The sequence below is a fragment of the Lontra canadensis genome, unplaced genomic scaffold (genome assembly GCF_010015895.1).
Source record: "Lontra canadensis isolate GAN:19392208 unplaced genomic scaffold, GSC_riverotter_1.0 scaffold28, whole genome shotgun sequence".
NCBI lineage: Eukaryota > Metazoa > Chordata > Mammalia > Carnivora > Mustelidae > Lontra > Lontra canadensis.
The window spans coordinates 15,118,821-15,140,753 of record NW_022631022.1 but is presented as its reverse complement, the minus strand read 5'-3'; the positions used below and the strand labels follow the sequence as shown (position 1 = coordinate 15,140,753).

The window sequence follows — 21,933 nt, the reverse complement described above, 5'->3', positions numbered from 1 at the left end:
TAACTTTTAAACTAGAATACTTGTCATTTATTAATTTATAAGTTATAAGACAAGGAGGAAATGTGATAGTATTGAATGCATGAAATGAATTCTAAATACTAAGCACACATTCAAACAATTCAACTATTGTCCATTATGTTTTACTTTTCTTCTATTATAAACCAATTTTTTCCAGGGTCTGTGTTTTTAAACATCGTATCTTTGTCAACCGTTTGTATTCAGTCATTTCTTTGTGCTAATCACATATCCTCTATAAATGAGGACTATTCTGATCCCATTCACAAATTCACTCACGCTTGTAGAATTCTGATTAATTTTCTTTAAAGGTTACATTTGCTTGATTTTTACTAAAAGAAAATAGTTCTAGTAAGTAACCCTCTCCATTAGAGTTGTCCACACACTGATCAAAGCAGCGACCTTTTCCTTGCACACTGTTGAAAACCTCAGAGTGGAATCACTCCTCTCTGGCCTATATTATAGTAGTGGAATTCTTAGAGCCCTGTACATATTTACTTCACATGTAAGACATAACTTTTTGCCTAATAGAGGCTTTATTTAGTGTTTCAGATATAGCTGAAAGCTTGTATTAGTAAGGTTTCATCCTATCCTATAGCATTCTAACTGTTCTGAAAAGTCTAAAGTTAATGTTGAACATGTAAACATTCTTAAAATCTAAGCTTCTGGGGAAATGTGTTATAAGGACTGCCTTCCTATTAATGGATTTCAGGGTAAAACTGTTTCCATCAAAGGGAACTGTAGGTGGCTGAATTTTTTGCTTTTCCTAACATGTCATCCAGCTTAAGAGTCTTATTTTGTGAGAGACCTGTGTATAAATTGTTGTGTTTTTTTTTGTTGTTTTTTTTTTCTCCAATGACTTAGTTGCCTGGGCGGTCTTTGTATCAGTGACTTGATGGCAAGGGCCTCTATTGCGTTATGTGACATGGCTCTTTGAATAATTTCAATTTTCAGAAGGTAGTTACATTGAGTGCTTTGTGATGTTAAGCCAATTTTATGTGAAGTAATCAATATTGGAGATTTTTTTTTTAGTAAAATGAGAGCTTAGACTTAATTTTCATAATTGCCCTTGTTGAAGTATGTTGTCTTTAATAGAAATGATCTACAATTAGGTCTAGGATACTCAGTTCCTGGAGGCACGAAGTGGTGCTGTTCACCTTTCTTTCTCCTAACAGTGTGGGAGCACAAATATACGATTAATAATATTTGTAATAAAAAGAGGAGGCATGTTGTCACATTGAAACTTTGTACACTTTTTAAAATGTTTTCTAGGCAAAAGCTGACTGTGTGTCCTATCATTGATGGAGAAGAACACCTTCGTTTGTTGAACTTCCAACACAATTTTATAACTCGGATCCAAAATATTTCTAATCTACAGAGGCTAATATTCTTGGATTTATATGATAACCAAATTGAAGAAATCAGTGGGCTTTCCACTCTGAGATCCCTCCGTGTCCTTCTGCTGGGGAAAAACAGGTAATCTTTGTAGAATAATAGATTTGTTTATTTACTTAGAGCTAATGTTGAGACTTCTGGTGTTTAGATACTGTTAAGAAACTGATAGATTGAAAAAAGATACAAATTGACTAAAATTTGGTAAGATTATTTGAATGGATTAAGATTCAGCCATAATTTATGAGATTCAATCTGAGAGTTAAACCAAATAATATTTATTGAATATGTATTTTATTGTTTCCATTGCTTCCCAGTGCCATATTTTAGGTGGAAGTAAATAGCAGACTTTGGCCTTAACTTTATTTTTTCTTGGGCTATCTTGTAAGTGTGTGTACTCACTTGAGGCTTATGTGTGTTTCACTTATAGTTCTTCCCAGTGCTTGACTGGGGTAGATATTTGGTATTTCATGTTTGTCAGATCACTGATTAATTCTTGTTCAGATGGTGTTTTTGGTATATATTTAATATTACATCCTATATGAACTTGCTCAGTTCTTTTTGTAAGGCTCTATTATGTAGTGCAATTACACAGTTTCTGACTAATTTCCTTGATACTCGTCTATGACTTCTCTCCATTCTGTTTTGCTGGATGGCTTTTGCAGTGTCTACAAAGAAGGGCTGTTTAGTGAACTCCAAAAATGATTTTTACATTCTCAAGTGATGAATTTTAGATACAGTACTATCCCCAACCTCAATTCCACTCCCTCCCACCTCCTTCCTGATAGCATGGATCTTGAATTTCCTCTTTATTCTCACTGGCCAGTGGTAACATAAGGAACTTTTCCCAAGATCATGCCCCAGAATCCTAGGCTCTTGTCTGTTCCCTGTGGTTTCTTGAAAGTTTCTTGAAAGTTCCCAATGTAGTTTATCACCTATCCTTGGTTCAAGCGTTAAACTGAGCATTATGGTAGCTGGAGGGAATTTGGGGAAATTATAAGAGTATGGAGTCTTAGAGCATAATTGACCTCAGAGATCAGTTCTCTCATTTCACAGATGAAGAAATGGAGATGTAAAGGGACTTTGCAAGGTTAGATGTGTATAAACTGTACACCGCAGGAGAGCAATTTAGTGAGTAAAGTAAGAAGTCAACTTGTCATACATTTAAGGCATTCCCTTCAAGGTGCTTCTCCCTGTTCTCTCTCCCAGAGATTTCTTACTAGTTCCTGATCCTTGGAATTTTTTATTTGTTTCTATTTATTCTTTAGCACTATTGCCTTATGCCTTCTTTTCAGTCCTGGAGTATTTCCTAGTGGCATTTTTAATCTCCTTTGCTAGTTTTAAACATAGTATCTAAGAGTTTCTCCTGGGTCCCAGTGTTTTAACTCAACTCTCAGTCCACTTTTCTTCCTGCTTCTACTTTGAAGCTTCTCAGGCTTCTTGGAAATGGCCTTTTAAAGTTTTTTAAAAAATAATTTGTGGCTCAAGGACACCAGTCCATCTGCACTTATGACCTTGCCAGAGTTCTCTTTGCTCCTCCAAGTCTAAGGGGCCTAATGCCGTTTTCTCTATCCTTACTTGGTCAAGTAAAAGCAATCTAATGCAGTCTCTTCTTCCTCATTCTACTTCATCTTTTTGTTTGTTTTGTTTGTGTTTGGTCATAGTTTACTTTATTTTTCACATAAAGAAAACAACCTTTCAGCGATTTTAGATCTGTTGGTGTACTCGAATGAAAAAGAAAGTCGGAAAAACAAGTTCCCATATTCTCCCCAAATGCGGATTTCCGAGCTATCAGAACAATGCAAATCGGCGTCCTGTTCCCCGGGCCGCTCTGTGAGCCTTGAAGATCCAAATCTAACCTGAGGCGGACCTTTAGTGAACTTCAGGCGAATCTGGCGGACGAATGCACCAGGAGAGAGGAGCTCTTTTGCTACCCTGTCTCCCAGGTTCCTCTAGGATGAGCTGTTGCCCCCTACTGGGCGAGTCCAGGAAGTTTCCCCCTCTCACTTTGCAAAGCAGCGCCATCTTTTAGTCCAAGACAGGGGAACCAGATATTCACATCCAGGGCTACCATATTCCTCCAAGTTCAAGCAGCTCCAACAAAGATTTCTACCCCAAAGCTAGGACACCTGTGCTCATATTCTGTATGTGAAGTTTATGTTGTTACTAAAGAAATCCCAGCCCCTCTGTACCACTGTGCTGCTGAAGTTCTTGCCATCTCACTCTCCTGCTTTCTGTGTTCCTGTTTGTCCTTGTGAGAGCTTCTGGTGCCCTCCCTATCACAGGCTAACAGGTGAACTTATTTGCGTTTTTTTCTGATCACGCAGAACTATAGATCCAAAATCTCCACCTGGCTCTGGGATTCCATATTCCTTTCTGGTGGCTTCTTTGAAGGTTTCCACTTAAGGATTTGTCTCTAAACCTGAAAAGCCTAGCCTTCATATAGATTCTGCAGTGGGGTCCTTATGCAGGCCTCATTGTCATAATGTAGCCTGCAGAGATGGATTCTGACATATGCCTGGGGGTCTGTAAGTGCTGATGTGATTGGCAAGGCTTGTCTTTCCCTAGTTTCAGTCCATTTAATGGGAGAACTTCCTTTTAAAAAACATCTTTCAGGTCATATTGAGAACTGACTAGGATTTTGCAGGTTCCTCATATTAATACCTAATTTGACCAGTGGTCTCCTCATGGCCAACTGATACCTTCATCTGCCTCTGAATTCTTTAGAACTGGATCTTTTTCTTAGGTCATTTCAGATGCTGGGGGTGGGGAAGGAACCTATGATAAAGGTAGTTCATGAAGACAAGACACCAAGATGTTTGGTTGGTCTTGGGTTTCATTGACAGCAAGCGACTTACCTATTTTTTTCCCTATTCCCTTTTCCTGGGCAATCCAAATCTGAAATGAGAATAATAAAGCCACTATGTGTCAAAGCTAAAAGAATGCTTGGAGTCCCAATATATAGGTAGTTTTTACTGGATAGCTTAACAGTATGTGAGGCCCTGGTGGAATTCTGTGGGAAGACTTACTGCACAGGAAGGTCTCTATGATTGAAGTACCTTAAAACTGCCCAGTTTCTGATAAATACAGAAACAGAATGCATTGATCCTCCAAATCAGAAAACTTTAGGCTGAGACGGTCTCTATCCCACACGTATAATTTTCAAAATGTTAAAAGTAAAATTCTCAGACAAATGTAATTACAGGCCTATGTAATTATTATATAATGTTGGTATATAACATTACAGAGTTTGGGCTATAATTACTAGTAAATAGTTAGATGATCCTTAGATAGGCTTGTTCACAGTGCTTTGATATGAACTAAAAGGACATGTAGTCACTCCTTTGCCTTATTTCCAAATTTTGGTTATCTATGCTGAGTAGTACTCTTTCTTCTTCTTTCTCTTCTTCTTCTTTTTTTAAAGATTTTATTTATTTGAGAGAGAGAGAGAGATCATAAGTAGAGGGAGAAGCAGACACTCTGCTGAGCAGGGAGCCGTATGTGGAACTCGATCCCAGGTCCCTGGGGTCATGACCTGAGCCAAAGGCAGAGGCTTTAACCCACTGAGCCACCCAGATACCCAGCACTCTCTCTTCTATACTCACCATATTATAGTTTATAAAATTGGTTTTTATACTATGTATTTTTCACTCGAATATATTTTATTATTTACATCTTCACATGTCATTAAATGTTCTTTGAAGAAACACATTTTTTGAAAATATATTTTAAGTGTTACATAATATAGATGGATGTGTAATAATTTAATATTTCCCATGTGTTAGACATTTACATCGTGTCCCTCTTTTTTTTTTTGCTGTGATAATGTTGCAATAACTATCCTCATCCATAAATCTTTGTCTGCATCTCTGATTATTTCCTTAGAATATGCTTTAGTATTTTTTTTTTAAGATTTTATTTATTTATTTGACAGACAGAGATCACAAGTAGGCAGAGAGGCAGGCAGAGAGAGGAGGAAGCAGGCTCCCTGCTGAGCAGAGAGCCCAATGAGGGGCTCAATGCAGGGCTCGATCCCAGGACCCTGGGATCATGACCTGAGCCGAAGGCAGAGGCTTTAACCCACTGAGCCATCCAGGCGCCCCTTTAGTATTTTCTAAGTAGGTGAGTTCATCGTCATGAAACTCATATGAAAGGGGAGTTGAGATTTGATGAAAGGAGGTCTATATTTTAAGGATAATAATTCTCAAAATGTGATCTCTGGCCCGGCTGCATCAGCACCACCCAGGAACATGTTAGAAATGCAAATGTTTAGACCCTGTCCCAGAAACTCTGGAGGGAGCTCAGCAATATATAATTTAGCCAGCCCTGCAGATGATTGTGATAGTCACAGAAGTTCGAGAACCACTGTTTTAGGGAATGTGAGCTTGACAGTATCAAAGAGTTGCATATAAGTCTTCTCTAATAGCTGGGAGATCAGATTGCTGTTAGAGCATCACTCTTTCCTAAGCCATATTATTAGGGTATTTTAATTTTCTCCAACTGTTCTAGGTATTTCAAGAGCAAAGCGGGTGAAGAACAACTTTATTAACAGCATTGTCTGTTTTCCTATCTGATGGTGTCTGATAAGCTTGAGAAATTCTTTCAAAATACTAAGGAAAGGGACACCTGGGTGGCTTATTCGGTTAAGCATCTGCCTTCAGCTTAGGTCATGATCCCGGGGTCCTGGGATTGAGTCCCACGTTGAGCTCCCTGCTCAGTGCGGAGCCTGCTTCTCCCTCTGCCTGCTGCTCCCCCTGCTTGTGCTCTCTCTCTCTCTCTCTGGGAAATAACCCAATAAAATCTTTAAAAAATAAAATAAAATAAAATAAAATACTAAGGAAAAAATAGGGATAGGAAGAACAAAAGATAAGATGGGGGTAATGGTGTGGTTGTGTGTGTGTGTGTGTGTGTGAGAGAGAGAGAGAGAGAGAGAGGAGAGAAGAACTGTTGTCACATTGTGATGGGCCATAGTAGGTGTATGATAAATATTTTTATACACCCAATTGAATTAAATTGGTTATAGTGATATAATTCTGGGTTTGGCAATGATGTAAGATGGCTTAGGTCACATGGAGATGGAAATTCTCAAAGTTTAAACCGGTATTGTGTTTGTGTGGCGGTCAGCATGTTTCAAGGGATGATCCAGATTCTGGAACCGTTTAGGAAGGTGGAAATGGTTCTTGGAGGCAGTAAGCACTGATAGCAGAAATAAGTAGTGATAGGCTGATGATGACCAAGGTGGATTACATGGGCTTCATTTCTGCCTTTTCTTTGCCATTGCTCCTTTCCTGCTACTGAATTATGGCAGTGGGAGAAAGTAGGATCTGTAGGAGGGGGAAAAAAGGGAAATAGTTTTTGTTTTGTTTTGTTTGAACTGTCCAGTTGGAGGCAGTTGGATGGGTAAGGTAGCCAGAAAAGATAGGAATGAGGGAGACAATGGGTGGGCCCTAATCATTAAGGGATATAAGAGGGGGCATTTTAGAGATAAATTTTTTTTAGTTTAAGCTTTTCACAAGATGGCAAATCAGAAATTCCAAGTATTCAGAAACTGAGCAGGTCCAGTAGAAAACATTTAAGTGGTGTCTAATTTGTCTCTGATAAATAATCCTCTTATGAATACTCTCGTACATAAAACTCATCCATTTAGTTAGTATGTGTTTACTTATTCATTAAACAAATATTTCTTGGGTTCCTACTCAGTTCCAGTCCCTTTTATAACTGATGGGGATAGAGTAGAGAATATGTTGAAATTTCTGTGCTCTTGAAGCTCACAATTTGGTTTGAGGAAGGAGATCGTAAGAAGGTAAACACATAAACAATATAATTTGAGGCAAAGATAGGTGCAATGAAGTCAATTAAAGCAGGGGAAGGAGAGAGTACTAGGGATAGGAAGGGGGAGTGAAGGATGCTAAGTTCCAGGTGAAGACCATTGCGAAAGAAGGAGCAGTTAAGGATAAACACCCCAAGGCAGAAATGAACTTGTCAGGTTAGAGCTAGTAAGAAAGCCCCTGTGGCTAGAGCAGAGAGAGCCTGAGCCATGGTAGGAGATTAAGGCTGGAGGAAGAGTCAGCAGCCATCAGGTTTAGGGGCTTGAGAACTGAGGTAAGGAGTTTAGATCATACTCTGAAGGGAACCGCCTTAAATAAGTGCCTTGTCCTATGGTTCTTAGAAGTAGAATTGCTTTTGCCTAAAGATACAACTTTTAACCTGTCTTTGGGACATTTCCCCCAATGGGATTGCATCTTTAACATTATAGTTAAATCAATAGGAAGTATGTTTTTGTTTTATATTTATATACATAATATAAAATATATTTATATATAATTACATGTAATCTCTCTATACATATATATTTATATAGATTTGTCTATACTATAGTTCTCTCTATATCTGCCTACTTATCTATAGAGAGAAAGAGTAAATTAAAATGAGTTATGTATGCCTTAGCATGTATTGATTTACAATAAATATGATGCATCCATATTTCTATTCTATTTTGATTTTCAGAATCAAGAGAATTTCAAATCTGGAGAACCTCAAAAGCTTAGATGTCCTGGACCTTCATGGAAATCAGGTATTGTAAAGCCCCTTTGTTTCTTTCTTTTTAGGAAAAAAGTCTAGGAAAGTTTGGTATCATAAAAGTTTCAACAATGGTACTTGTGTTTGAAGTATTTCAAGAGTTACTTTACTGATTTACTGAAATTTCTAAGGTATTAAACCCTTGTATTTAAGATACGGTAATTCCTTAGCAGTAAATGACAGATGAAACTTGTAAAAACATTTGGAATCCTGAATAGTTATGATAATTTCATTTCTTACTTAGTCTTTTATTTTTTGTTATTTTATTTTATTTATTTGACAGAGAGAGAGAAAGAGAACATGAGTAGGGGCAGGGGCAGAGGGAGAAACAGGTTCCCCACTGATCAGGGAGCCCGACAGAGGGCTCGATCCCAGGACCCTGGGATCATGACCTGAGCTGAAGACAGATGTTTAACTGACTGAGCCACCCACGTGCCCCTAGTTTTTTATTATTTTTAAAACATATTTTCCAACTCTAGCCTAACAACTAGAATATTACTGAAGATTTTCTTCTACTTAGGTATTCCCCCTTTATTCTGAGGCCACCACTATCCAGGATTTCACATTTATTATCCCCTTGTGGATTTTTAAAGTTGGTTTTATTACATATGTGTGTCTAAATAATACCTTGTTTAGTAGTATTATGTTGTAATTTTAAAAAAGTATCACTATATATTGTCATCTAGTGTTGGCTTTTTGCGTACAACATTAGCTTACTGAGATTAATATATTTTGATTGAGTAACTGTAGTTTGTCCCTTTTTGCTGTTGTAAGTTCCATGGAATGATTATATGAAAATTTTTTTTTCTCCAGTTTATTATTGATGGACATTTGTGTTGTTTCCTCTTGTTTGTTTGTTTCCTTTTAGGAATAGCACTTCTAAGAGCATTCTTGTATGGGTTTCTTCCACATATCATATGTATTCTAGGGTATAGTGTATAGGAGATATATATATATATATACCTATATATAGGTATAATTGTTTTCCAGAGTGGTTGTGCCAGTTTATACTCCCACCAGTAAGGCAGGATAAATCCTGTTGCTTCATATTCTTTTCAACATTTGGAATTGTTATACTTCTTTTTTTTTTATGACTCAAGGATTAATCAAGTCATACATGCAAAACATACTGCTAATTACATTAGCGAAAGATCTATGTAAGGTCACCCCACAATTCTACAACTGTCAATTAAAAGAAATGTCGTTCTAGTAGTTGAAAGTTCCAACCTTATATTCTTGCCAGTATGTAAGTTGTACAGAACTTCATTAGCATGAGCACAGGTTTCCAGAACCTCACAGACCCAGAGGAAGATGGTTAGGCAGAGCAACAGGAAGTGTGTGTCCAGGGGGGTGAGACAAAGAGGAGGGTCAGCTTTAGTCAAGGTACCGTGGTGGTGATCTGACAAGGCAGGGATGTTAAGAAAGTTCATAGTTTAGGAATATCTAAAATATTTTAAAAACTGTGAAGCTGCAACACATCGTTTTTGTACCTAGTTACTGGGAAACAAAGGAAAGTGAGTATTAGCTTTGAGTAAAGTAACAAGGAAACAGGAATGCACTTTTAGCTAATCTACAAAAAAATTTCTAATACATTATCAGGAAGATTTTACAATACAGGGAGTCAGTAAGAAGGGATTCTATAAGAAAAGCACTAAGTTAGCAACTATAGAAATGACCAGTTCAAAGATGAATTAAATGCCCAATTTCAGGAGGGATAGCAGGTCTATGACAAAGCCTAAAACGATGATGATACCAATCTTTCCTCATCATTTACTGCATTTGACAGAGATTAACCTTTTAAAATTTTATCCATGACACTTTTACTCAGTTTAATTATGCTGTGTACAGGGTAGTGTAAATTAACCTCCATATTTTGTCAAAATAACTGTCTTCATTCTTTGATCACCTCCCGTGCTGCACACACCCCACCCGGTGCGCCCGTGGCCAGACCAGATACTTCATCAGAGGGATGTGGGAGTAAGAAGTCTGTTCAAAATCTCAGCAATAGCATATACCCTAAGTTTTTTTTTAAAAAACATCTCACTACAGGGGCGCCTGAGTAGTGCAGTGAGTTGGGTATCCAACTCCTGGTTTCAGCTCAGGTGGTGAGATCGAACTCTGAGTGGGGCTCTATATTCAATGCAGTCTGCTTGAGATTCTCTTTTCCCTCTGCCCCTCCCCCACTCCCTAAAATAAAATAAACAAATCTTTTTAAAAATATCACTACAAAATCAAAAAGATTGATCTAAAGAGTTTTGAGTCCTTACACTCATTTCTGTTATGATGTAAAGTCTAGTGTTAGGGAATGGATACGGGCTGTAAGTTACTGGTGTGCTAGATGGCAACATTTCATGGAGGAGGCTGTGCTGCTTTCTCATCAGAAACTAGTTAGGAAGTGTCTGCATTTCCAAACTTGAGACTCTGCAGTCTCTTCTTTTTTTTTTCTTAAGAAAGAAAAATAAGATTTTTTTGGTAATGAACTATACCAAATGTGACCAGAAAATATCTTTAGGTGTTAGGGTTTTAGGGGATTTGTGTATTCTGCTTCATATTTTCTGTGTTTTTCAGGTTTTCTGATATAAACATGTCTTTTCTTTATTATGTTAAGTTAGCCACCATAGAGTACACATTAATTTTTGATGTAGCGTTCAGTGATTCATTAGTTGTGGATAACACCCTGTGCTCATCACAACACGTGCCCTTCTTAACACCCGTCACCTGGCTACCCTGTCCCTCCACCCCCCTCCCCTCTGAAACCTTCAGTTTGTTTCCCAGAGTCTATAGTCTCTCATTATTTTTCTCCCTCTCTGATTACCGCCCCCTTCAGTTTTCCCTCCCTTCCCCGATGGTCCTCTGTGCTATTCCTTATGTTCCACATAGGGGTGAAACCATTTGATAATTGTCTTTCTCTGCTTGACTTATTTCACTTAGGGTAATCTCCTCCAGTTCCATCCATGTCAGTGCAAATGATGGGTATTATCCTTTCTGATGACTGAGTAATATTCCATTGTATATATGGACCACATCTTTTTTTTTTTTATTGTGTTATGTTAGTCACTGTAAAATACATCATTAGTTTTTGATGCAGTGTTCCAAGGTACCACATCTTTTTTATCCATCCATCTGTTGAAGGGCATCTTGGCTCCTTCCACAGTTTGGCTATTGTGTCCATTGCTGCTATGAACATTGGGGTGCATATGCCCCTTCTTTTCACGAATATCTTTCTATTTTCAAAGATACATCTGTATCTTTGTGGTAAATACCGAGTAGTGCAATTTCTGGGTCATAGGGTAGCTCTATGTTTAACTTTTTGAGGACCCTGCATACTGTTTTCCTGCGGTCTGTTCTTAATGACAGAGATCTTGAATGACTTAATGCCTAGTGTTTTCAGCACAGCAGTGCAACTTAGTTCACAAGCTATTTTGGCAACTCTTAATCTGAGCAAGAATAGGAGCTCTTGAAAAATAAGGCTTTAAGAAAGCTTGCCATTTTAGGGCTAAATTTTACTATAAGGTGAAAGTTTGAATTCTTACACTTTAAACAAATAAAACCTAGAAATGACTGATTCATTTGAAATGGTTTTATGGAAAAAGTAATCTGTAACAAAAACTTGGCACCATGTGCAAAGGCTCCCATTTTTGAGCAAAGCATATGAAGTTTCCAAGGTGGACAGGGCAGGAGAAGCGCCCAGACATTTACAGCAACAGGCATTTTCTCTTCCTCTTCTTGACTGGAGGAGGACAGAGAACCCTTGAAGATCTTCATCCAACACTGTCTTGAGGCCTCACTGCGTGAGAGCCGAGCACTTTAGTGTTTTCCAGCACCCATGTCCTTAGCCATGGTCAAACCTCGTGGCTAGGTGATGAGAATCAGCTTCTTCTCCTGCAGTTGCTCAATCACATCTTTATTGTCCTTGAGATCAAGTTTGGCTCCACCAGGATGAAGGGGTGTTGGGACAGTGGTGCCATACTTCAGGGTACCCATGCTTGAACATTTTCAAATGATGCAGGGCTCACGAGAGAAGAGCAAATTAAGACCACATCTGTTTGTGGATAGGATAAGGGACATAATCGATCATTATATTGTCTAGCTGTATCCCATAAGCCCAGATTCACCCGTTTTCCATCTACCATAACATTGGCACAATAATTGTCAGAGGCAGTGGGGATGTATTCTCATGGGAATTATTGATTTAACCAAGTGGGGGGCAACTTTGACCTGCAGCTCCGTTTCCCACCACCACACACTTGGTGGCTGCATCTGGGCCACTGGCTGGGCTGCTGTGGCGTCAGGGCACTGAGGCAAGAAGTGGCAGGCTTGGGGCACCGGGGGCCAGGACTGCTGTCCAGGCCACATTGCCCTCTCCGAAGGGAAGGCAGAGCCAGCAGCGGCCACCACCCAAAGCTCTGGAATTGTCATACTTCTTAATTTTTGTCAGTTAAAATGGTATAAATAATGTCTCTTTGTGTTTTGTCTGCCTCTGTGTCTGTCTATCTGAATTTTTCTCTCTAGTTTGTTATGTTTCCCCTCCTTCTCTCTCAGAGCCTCTTGGCTATTTTTTGGTCCTTTGCTCTTCCATTGAAATTTTTGTCTTTGAAATGTATTTATTTATGACCAGCTACATGAGCTACATACTCATGCAGAAGGTAGTGCCTCTCTTGAGGTGGTAAGTGTACATTCTGGGTGCTCTGTGAGTCCCTACCTGTTGAAACACCTGCAGTCGGTCAAGTGCAAACTTCAGTCTGATCTCTCTAGGCTTTCTAACAGCTGTGAGTCCCAATCGTTTTGGTGAAAAGCTAATGTAATGAATGAAAACCTTGATAAATCTAGATAGACCACATTTGCTAGGTTCTAATCTCACCCAGCCCCATCTGTTGTGTGTCTGTATGTGCACAGAATGGGAGGAATGTTGGTAGCCTGGGAATTGTCCAGCTCTGCAGGCTGGTTAGTGTCACTCTAGTAGAGAAGTTACCCAGTGAGGTAAAGCTGGAAGGGGAAGAAGAATAAAGAGTTTATCAATAAAAGAATATCATATGCAAAAGCACTGAGACTAAAAACAACAGGGTATTTTTTACTGCTTGAGAATTTAGCATATGTTGAAGAACAGTGAGAAATGAGGGGAGAGAAAAGGAAAGGCCAGATTGTGGATGGTTTTGTATGCCACACCTGAGGAATTGCTATTCTGTCTTGTAGCCCACTATTTTTATTTTTTTATTTACTGATTTTTCATTTTTTTTGGTATCCCACTATTTTTTAAACTATTCATAACTAATTGCAGCATTTTATGGTAACAATTTTTTCAAGTTTATTTTAAAATGTATATATATAATTAAACATATTTATGTAGCTTTCACATTATAATATACCTTTAAGAATTCATTTTCTCTATTTTTATTATATTTTATTTTATTTTATTTATTTTTTAGAGCAAGAGTTGGGGTGAGAGGCAGAGGGAGAAAAAGAGAGATTCTTAAGGAGGCTCCATCGCAGGGCTCAATCTCAGAACCCTGAGATCATGACCTGAATGGAACTAAACCATCCAGATACCCCTACCTTTAAGAATTATGGGCATTACACAAGATCTCTGAGGGATCCCGGTATATGACTAACATATCACTTGATCCATATGTGATGTGTGGGAATTATTTACCAACTATTATGTTGATAAAAAAATGCTCTATTCCTTGTTAGCTGACCTGTGTTATGTCATATAATTTCAGCTTTGTGTTTGTACTTATTCCATGTATTGAGATTAAATATTGGTACCACACAAATTATTTCTCAAGGCTCTATAACTACAAGAAGGAAGCTTTACATGAAAATCCATGTCTTCTTTCAAAATATCTAAATCCGCTCAGCAGAAATTTAGAATATTTCAAAGCAAAGATAGCATTGGTAACCTTGGGCTTCTAAAAAGTCAGGAGATAAACTATTCAACATCAAACAATGTCCAATTCTTTAAAAAAAAAAAAGCATCAGGTAGTGAAAAACCTAAAAAAATTTAAGTGAATATTTTTTATTTTCAGAGTTTATTTTCATCAGAAATAAAAATGATACTTGGTGTACATTGTGAAATAAACGTAATTGGTTTATGGATGTGGAAATGGTCTGAGGAATGATAATAGTGTTCAGGAGATAGATTGGGGGATGGAAAGAGTGGGAGGAAAGTTAAACTTGTGCTAGAACAGTTGAGAGACTAATCCAATAATCTTTGTGAAAAGTGATGGTGGCTTGACCTGAAGTAGTAACGATAGGGATTTAATAAGAGGACAGATTGGATAAATATTTAAAAAGTGGAAACATCAATGGGGCGCCTGGGTGGCTCAGTCGGTTAAGTGTCTGCCTTTGGCTCAGGTCATGATCCCAGGGTCCTGGGATAGAGTCCCACATCGGGCTCCCTGCTCAGTAGGGAGCCTGCTTCCCCCTCTCCCTCAGTCTGCCTCTCTGCCTACTTGTGCTCTTTCTCCCTCTGTCAAATAAATGAATAAAATCTTAAAAAAAAAAAAGGAAACATCAAGATTTAGCAATTGATTATATCTGAATAGTGAAGAAAACAGAGGAATCTGAGAGGTCGGCTCTCAAATTCTGAGGTAGATTTGTTTTGGTCTTCCAGAATTCGTTCTCTCCGTGAAAGCTTACTTTAACATGGACACAAATGTGCTTCAGGAAGGATCTGTTCTTTCAAGGCCATCTTTTCCTTCAGGGAGAGCTTGCCCTTTCTGTGACTGCTTGACTGAAAGCAGACATTTGCCCTTTCAGCATTGCTGAGTCAGAAGGTTGTCTTTATCCAGACAGAGCGGTCTGGGTTACTCTTACACATAAAGAGGAGCCTTGAGTATCCAGCTTTCCTAGGTGTATTGAGAAGCCGTGCAGTCTCCTGGAGACCCTCTCTCTGATCAGTATGGCCTACGATTGGACTTTCCGACATTCGCATCATTTCTTCTTGCTGTGAAGTGTATTACCTAATCAAAAGCTGTACTCTCACCCCACATGACCTTTTGCCTGAAATTTTTATCATTCCCCGTGTCTTTGTCCCTGACTGCAATGCATAATAGGCTCTGTCAGATACATTGCAGACTATTCTGGCCTATCTGATTGCAAACCAAGAAGCTGAACGATATCCCCAGTGATTTTTTTAAAACTTACATCTTGATACCCATATTTTAGAATTAATAATGTTCCTTTTCAGAGTTAACCAAACTAAATAAAAGGGAACTCTACAATGCCTACAATGTCGGCATTCTAATTATCAGTCCCACCAGGACCAAAGAATTAGAGAAAGGTAGTTTTCTACAAGAAATGCCCCAGGTTTAGTACCAGAAGGGGGAAGACTTAATTATGTATGTCATTTAACAATTATGCCCCTTCATTCTATATATTTTTATTAAACTTTCCTGTTCACAGGAAAGTTTTATTTTATATATTTAAATATTGCTTTTCCATTCATGTTTGTTACATCTATATTGTTTGTCTTCCATATCCCCATCTTGCCTCTCATTCTTCCTACCGCCATTTTTCCTTAGGTTTTTAGGAGAATTTCTCAAACTTATGATGACATTACTGATTTCTCACAGTGTCTGTTTTGCTTTTTGCTGATTCTACATTTAAAATTCTGTCACTTACTTAGTTTTGAAATGCTTTTGTCCACATCTCATTGTACATAGTTCTGTCATCTTCAGATATGGATAACCTTGTTTCTTCTTTGACAGCTTTCACTGATTTCATTTTACGTTAGACCAAAATCTTAGGACAAATTTTAAAGCATAGTCAGATGTCACCTTTATATATTACTGAGTTTATAATAAACATAGGTTTTCCCTTTTGAACCTAGATGGAATCTAGATGGTATTTCTTGAATGTAAGAGAAGGTCCAATAACAACATACAAACTGGATTATAAATCGAAGAAAACGTCCTTTTAGCTGACATCCGCTTTGGAATGTTGAATAAAAAATTTCAGATTTTTTCTCATCTGTACTGGGCTGACAGTACAGATGAGAAAGTTAACCTCTAGTGATTGTGGCAACTTTTTTTAATGTTTGGAAGAAAAGTGTTACGTGCCTGACTCATTGTTAACTTAAGTAGTTAAGTCAACCAACGAAGTCCCCCTGCAAGGACCCCTACTTACGTGTCCTAGAGAACCATTGCACTGTGCTTGCGCGTTTACACTGGCGGAGCTTAAAATCCTGTTGTGCTCTCATCAGTTCATAGGCATAGCTTTTCCTTACCCCACCTTGCCGTGCCACTCAGAGCTCCTCTGCTGCGGGCCAGAGACTACGTGCACGTGCCTATTCCGTGACTCAAGTCCTCTTGTTCTGAACACTTAATGTCTACCATATTGAACTCTGGCTACACGTTATCTGTCTCTTCTCTTAAGCACTTTCACTAATAAAGAATATCCATCCTCCGTCTCCACTTGGGATCCTAGTTTGTTGTATCTTTTCCATTTAGATTCTTGACGGCTTTCAGGATCCTGCAGTATAAATGGAGAGAACAAGGAGGGTGTGGTAACATTCCTTTTCCTTGCCTTTTCTCTCAGAGGGCTGCCTTGCTTGGTCAAAATTTTGTGAGCTTTGGCCTTGAGCTTGCAGTAAGTTTTTATTTGGCAGGTAGTATGTATAGCTCTTGTCACCTTTTTTTTTTTTTTTTAGATTTTATTTATTTATTTGACAGAGAGAGGGAGAGACAGCGAGAGAGGGAACGTAAGCAGAAGGAGTTGGAGAGGGAGAAGCAGGCTCCCTGTGAGGCTCAATCCCATGATCCTGAGATCATGACCTGAGCTGAAGGCAGACGCTTAATGACTGTGGCCACCCAGGCGCCTTTAGCTCTTGTCACTTTTATCTGGACCTGGCAATTAGAGATGCCCCAAGGATGGACTTATTGACTATTTGATAAAATTTACTGCAAATATTTACTATGATGAAATTATAAAATATATACCTTTATTTAATTTTCACAAGTTAAATGACTTCTTATCTATAACAGAGGAACTTGGAAATGCATTTTTAAAAAGATTTTATTTATTTATTTGAGATAAAGAGAGCATGAGAGCAGGGTGAGGGCCAAAGAGAGAAGCAGGCTCCCCACTGACCAGGGAACCCAATGTGGGTCTTGATCCCAGATTCTCGGGATGAGCCAAAGACAGAGGCTTAACGGACTGAGCCACCCAGGTGCCCCTGGAAATACATTTTTAAGTATCTTCATGTAAACCTGTCACTGAATCCAGTGACTATGTATTTTATTTTTAGGGTTTTTATAACATGCATATCTATGACAATGCCTGCTAATTATCTCTTTCTCATTTTTTAACAGATTACCAAAATTGAAAATGTCAGTCATTTGTGTGATTTGAGAGTTTTAAATCTTGCTAGGAACCTTTTAAGTCATGTTGATAATCTTAATGGGCTGGATTCACTAACTGAACTTAACCTGCGACACAATCAAATCACTTTTGTGGTGAGTATTAAAATGGAATCGATATGTGATCTCTGCCTTTTCTTCTAAGGAAATGAAATAAATGTTATGGTATTGTTTTATGTAAAGTAAGAATCTACAGTAACTCAGTTCTTTTCTGAATTTAATTGTGCATATGATTATTAAGCCTTATGTTTTAATTTGGGAAATATTAAGGTGTTTTTCATTTTAGAAGATAAATGTAAAATTAGAAACAAGTATTATCAATAAATGCATTAGCTAATATAAATGAGTAGTGAATTCTTTCCTGTTTTATCATGGTAATAGAATTAATAAGAAAGAAGGTTATTGGTAACTTAAAGTTGATAAATTGTTGTACCAGGAGGGAAAAGGCTCAGAGAGGAGAAGCCAAGGACTGGGAAGACATACATAAATATCATTTCCTTTGCAGGGTTGACAGAGGCAGGCTGGTATAGTAGAAAAAGCATTGCATAGGGCAGCAGAGACCTCGTTCTGGTCACAGCTTCATCTCTCATTAGCTGGGTGACATTGGGTAAATTGTTAACTCTATAAGCGTCAGTTTACTTTTTTCTAAAGTGAGGGTCTTGGGCTAGATTATTTCTAGGATCCTTTTTAGCTTGTTGAATCTGAAGAAGGACGTTAAGGTGGTCAGGAGCTGGCATGTGAGCAGGAGGAAAGAAGTTTCCACTGTGGGGACAAAACTACAGGAAGGCCACTTTGGAACTCTGAAGATGAACTTCATTAGATTTATAGCTTTACTCAAGTTCAGCAATGAAATAACAGCCTGATGCTCAGGTATTTTGTACTTGTGCACATGCGAGGAGCACTAGAAATAGCTTAAAAAATTTATTTATTTGTCAGAGAGAGAGAGAGAGATGCAAGCAGGGGGAGTGGCAGGCAGAGGGAGAAGCAGGCTGAGCAAGGAGCCCAATGAGCAAGGAGCCCAATGTGGTACTCAATCCCAGGACCCTGGGATCATGACCCAAGACAAACACAGCCACCTAACTAACTGAGCCATCCAGGCATCGCCAGAAATAGGACTTTTGACTGTATTATGTGATACAGACTGAGAAGACTTCTAATGATAAAAACAAACATTTTTTTTTAAACAAGCTTCTTTTCTTTACATGCAATAGAAAAGTACTAGGTTCTCTCTGTAAATCATTCAAGAAAAATCTAACTCTTTTTTTTTTAAATTATTTATCCATTTATTTGACAGACAGAGATCACAATTAGGTAGAGAGGCAGGCAGAGAGATAGGAAGGGAGAGAGGAAGGGGAGCAGACTCCCCGCTGAGCAGAGAGCCTGATGTGGGGCTCCATCCCAGGACCCTGGGATCATGACCTGAGGTGAAGGTAGAGGCTTTAACCCACTGAGCCACCCAGGGGCCCCAAATCTAACTCTTTTTAAGGGCACAATCTAACTCTTAACTTCTTTGAGACATTGAGTTCCTTAGTAAATAATTAAGTGTAATATAAATGGTATACTTGGAAAGGTTGAGGGACAGATGATGCCTTATCTCTAGGCCTCATTGTACAGATTGGTTTCATTTTAAAGTTTTCCCAGAAAAATCAGAGCTCAGTAATGCTCACATCTTCTAGGAGGTTGGGATAATTTCAGAACCTTTTCCAAGAAATGGATTTATTCCAGAGCCCCTCAATTCTGTCAGGCCCTCCCCAGATTGGATTCAAATATTGGACATGGCTTGTTTATTTTAAAAGACCTCCAGATTGAGTTAATCTGTTACATTGCTGAGTGTCTAGGAACGGCTCAGGCTGGAGTTGATCTGTCCTCAGGACCTTGGGTATGCTAAGAACCCAAAAAGCTTTGGTAGAGTGGGGCACAGAAATCTATTGACTTTTGCATATTCCCATTTGTGTTCTTTCATTTGGAAAGTACATAATGTGTATCCAGGAAATTGCTTACTGAATTTCCCAGTGAGTATTATGTCTGACCATTACTGTTACAGCTTAGGCAGCAGCCAACATCTATGGAAAAGGAAATTGTATTAACTTCTAAAAGTTACAAAGATTTAGTAAATATGATGTGTACGGTGTCATCATGATGATAAGTACCACGCATGTGAATTTATGGGAAATTTGAATATACATGTAAGGTTACATAAGACTGGATCCAACTTTTGTTTCTTTTTCAAAGCATCCTTCCCTAAAACAGCCAAGAGACTTTTAAAACTGAGGGTTCTTTTTTTTTTTTTTTTCCTTCAGTGTTTCTTCATTTCTCTAGGGTCAGTTATCACACTTATTCTTTCATTCTGTTTTTTCTTTCACGGTTTTGATTTTCCTCAGTGGCTGGTAATCCTTAGATGAACAACTGTGTTAAGTAGTGACTGGATCTCCTGCGCAGCTGAATAGGTCTTTTTAACTCCAAGATCTCTCCCTAAAATGATCACTGGATTTGTGTAAGTTGTCGAATCCCACACATTGGCAGGCTTCCCTTTAGAGTGAGTGGAAGGGAAAAGGGAGGCTCACTCTGTAATTGCCAAAATAAGAGAATGGCTATTTGGGGGATAGAAGGACTTTACTATCTTCTGTGTGGGATGACACTGCCATTCCTTTTCCGCCTCTAGTTCGAATGTAGCAGTTATTAACCGTCTCCATGGCTAAAACACCCACATGCTCCATCCTTCCTTGTCAGATGCTCTCATTTTGTTGAGAGGACAGATCCTGAAGCTCTGGCTGAGGCTTTCTGCAGCCGGCTGCTCTGTCCATTGCCTGTGTGTGCGCGCGGCAGGGGTGGGAGTGGGCTGAGGCTGGGGTGGGTTTGCTGCTGCTCCGGGAAGAGCGGTTGAGTAGACAGACCTTTCATTACACATCTACTTGCTTAGCCACAGTTAACCACCGTCCACTTCTGCTGTCTGCGTGTTCTGAGTGTGAGCACCAAGTAAAACGGCATTCGGTAGGAGAGGACTGCGGACACTGCTGAGCAGCATGTCTCTTTCCAGTTCAGCGCTGTGGTTTTGTCTGGGGTTATCACTAATAAGATCCTGTCTGCTTGCCAGCTTCCTGAAATTCATCCAAAGTGTGGATCTCTTAAAGATGACTCTCTTGTTTTTTGCATTTCCCTGGGTTTACTCATTTTATGTATTTTTTATTTTTTTTTTAAAGATTTTATTTATTTATTTGACAGACAGAAATCACAAGTAGGCAGAGAGGCAGGCAGAGAGAGAGGAGGAAGCAGGCTCCCCGCTGAGCAGAGAACCCGATGCGGGGCCCAATCCCAGGGCCCTGAGGTCATGACCTGAGCCGAAGGCAGAGGCTTTAACCCACTGAGCCACCCAGGCGCCCCTCATTTTGTGTATTTTTATTGCTTTGCCCATCAAATCTTATAGAAAAGATGAAACAGATGCATTACCCACTTCATTATCTTATCAGAAAACTTGTCTGTTTTTGATGTAGAAAAGTTTTTGTTTGCTTGTTTTATTGTAGTTTAAAGTCACTGATCTTTTTCTGGGAGATTTCACAAATTTCAGACCAAGTGCCTTTTTTGTTTATATGGTAGCTTTCCCTTTTAAACAATTGTGAAACATTTCAGACAGTCTGAAAAGAATGGGAAATAATATTACCAACATGTGTGTATATCTACCAATCAACTTAATAAATAAAAACCCTTCAAATATAGTTAAGGCCTAGTGTATAACCCTCCCCCATCACATTCCCTCCCTCCTTTGCAGAGGTAAGCACAATTCTGAGTACAGTGTTTATTCCAATGCATGTCAGTTTCCTTTTCCATATATGTATGTACCCCTCCCTAAACAATATCAAGTAATTTTTTTGTATGCTTTTAAATGTTCTTTTAAATGTTCACCATACTGTACATGTTTTCTGTAAGTCGCTTTTATTAACATGCTTTGAGATTTGTCTGTGTTGTTATCTGTAGCTCTGGTTCACTAATTTTCATTGTTATATAGCATTCCATTGTATGATTGTAATTAACTATTCATTCTACTTATGCCCAGTTGTATTTCCAATTTTTAATTTTTTTTTAAAAGATTTTATTTATTTATTTGACGGAGAAAGATTACAAGTAGGCAGAGAGGCAGGCAGAGAGAGAGGGGGAAGCAGGCTCCCTGAGGAGGGAGCCTGATGTGGGACTTGATCCCAGGACCCTGAGATCATGACCTGAGCTGAAGGCAGAGGCTTAACCACTGAGCCACCCAGGTGCCCTTCCAACTTTTAATTATTAAAAAATATCACAAATAACATTTTTGTACATGTCTTTTGGTGAATAGGCATAACAGTTTCTCTGGGACAGTGGCTTTCAGACCATAGTCTATGGTAATAAATAAAATTTACATTAAAACCCAGTTATTAAATACTCAGCTATTAAATATTTATATGAGTAAATTATAAATAATAGAAGCAGACATTTCATGAAGCTGTATCTGCCCTTGATCTTCTATCAAAGATGTTGGTCTCAACCTACTGAATTGATTTTTTTAAAAAAAGATTTTGTTTTTTTATTTGACAGAGAGAGAGAGAGAGGGAGAGCACAA

General features: G+C 38.6%; 1 protein-coding gene and 1 pseudogene across 2 annotated transcripts in view; one reads left to right on the top strand and one right to left on the bottom strand.

The window, feature by feature from the left end:
- LRRC49 (leucine rich repeat containing 49) overlaps nt 1–21,933 on the top strand; it is a 161,519-nt gene that overhangs the window by 11,897 nt on the left and 127,689 nt on the right. For both annotated transcript variants that reach the window (XM_032864922.1, XM_032864921.1), the window contains 3 exons: nt 1,288–1,491; nt 7,915–7,981; nt 17,298–17,441. In XM_032864922.1, the coding sequence (XP_032720813.1) occupies nt 1,288–1,491; nt 7,915–7,981; nt 17,298–17,441 (415 nt within the window). The remainder of the gene's footprint in view (nt 1–1,287; nt 1,492–7,914; nt 7,982–17,297; nt 17,442–21,933) is intronic.
- LOC116872104 lies at nt 11,682–15,499 on the bottom strand (annotated as a pseudogene).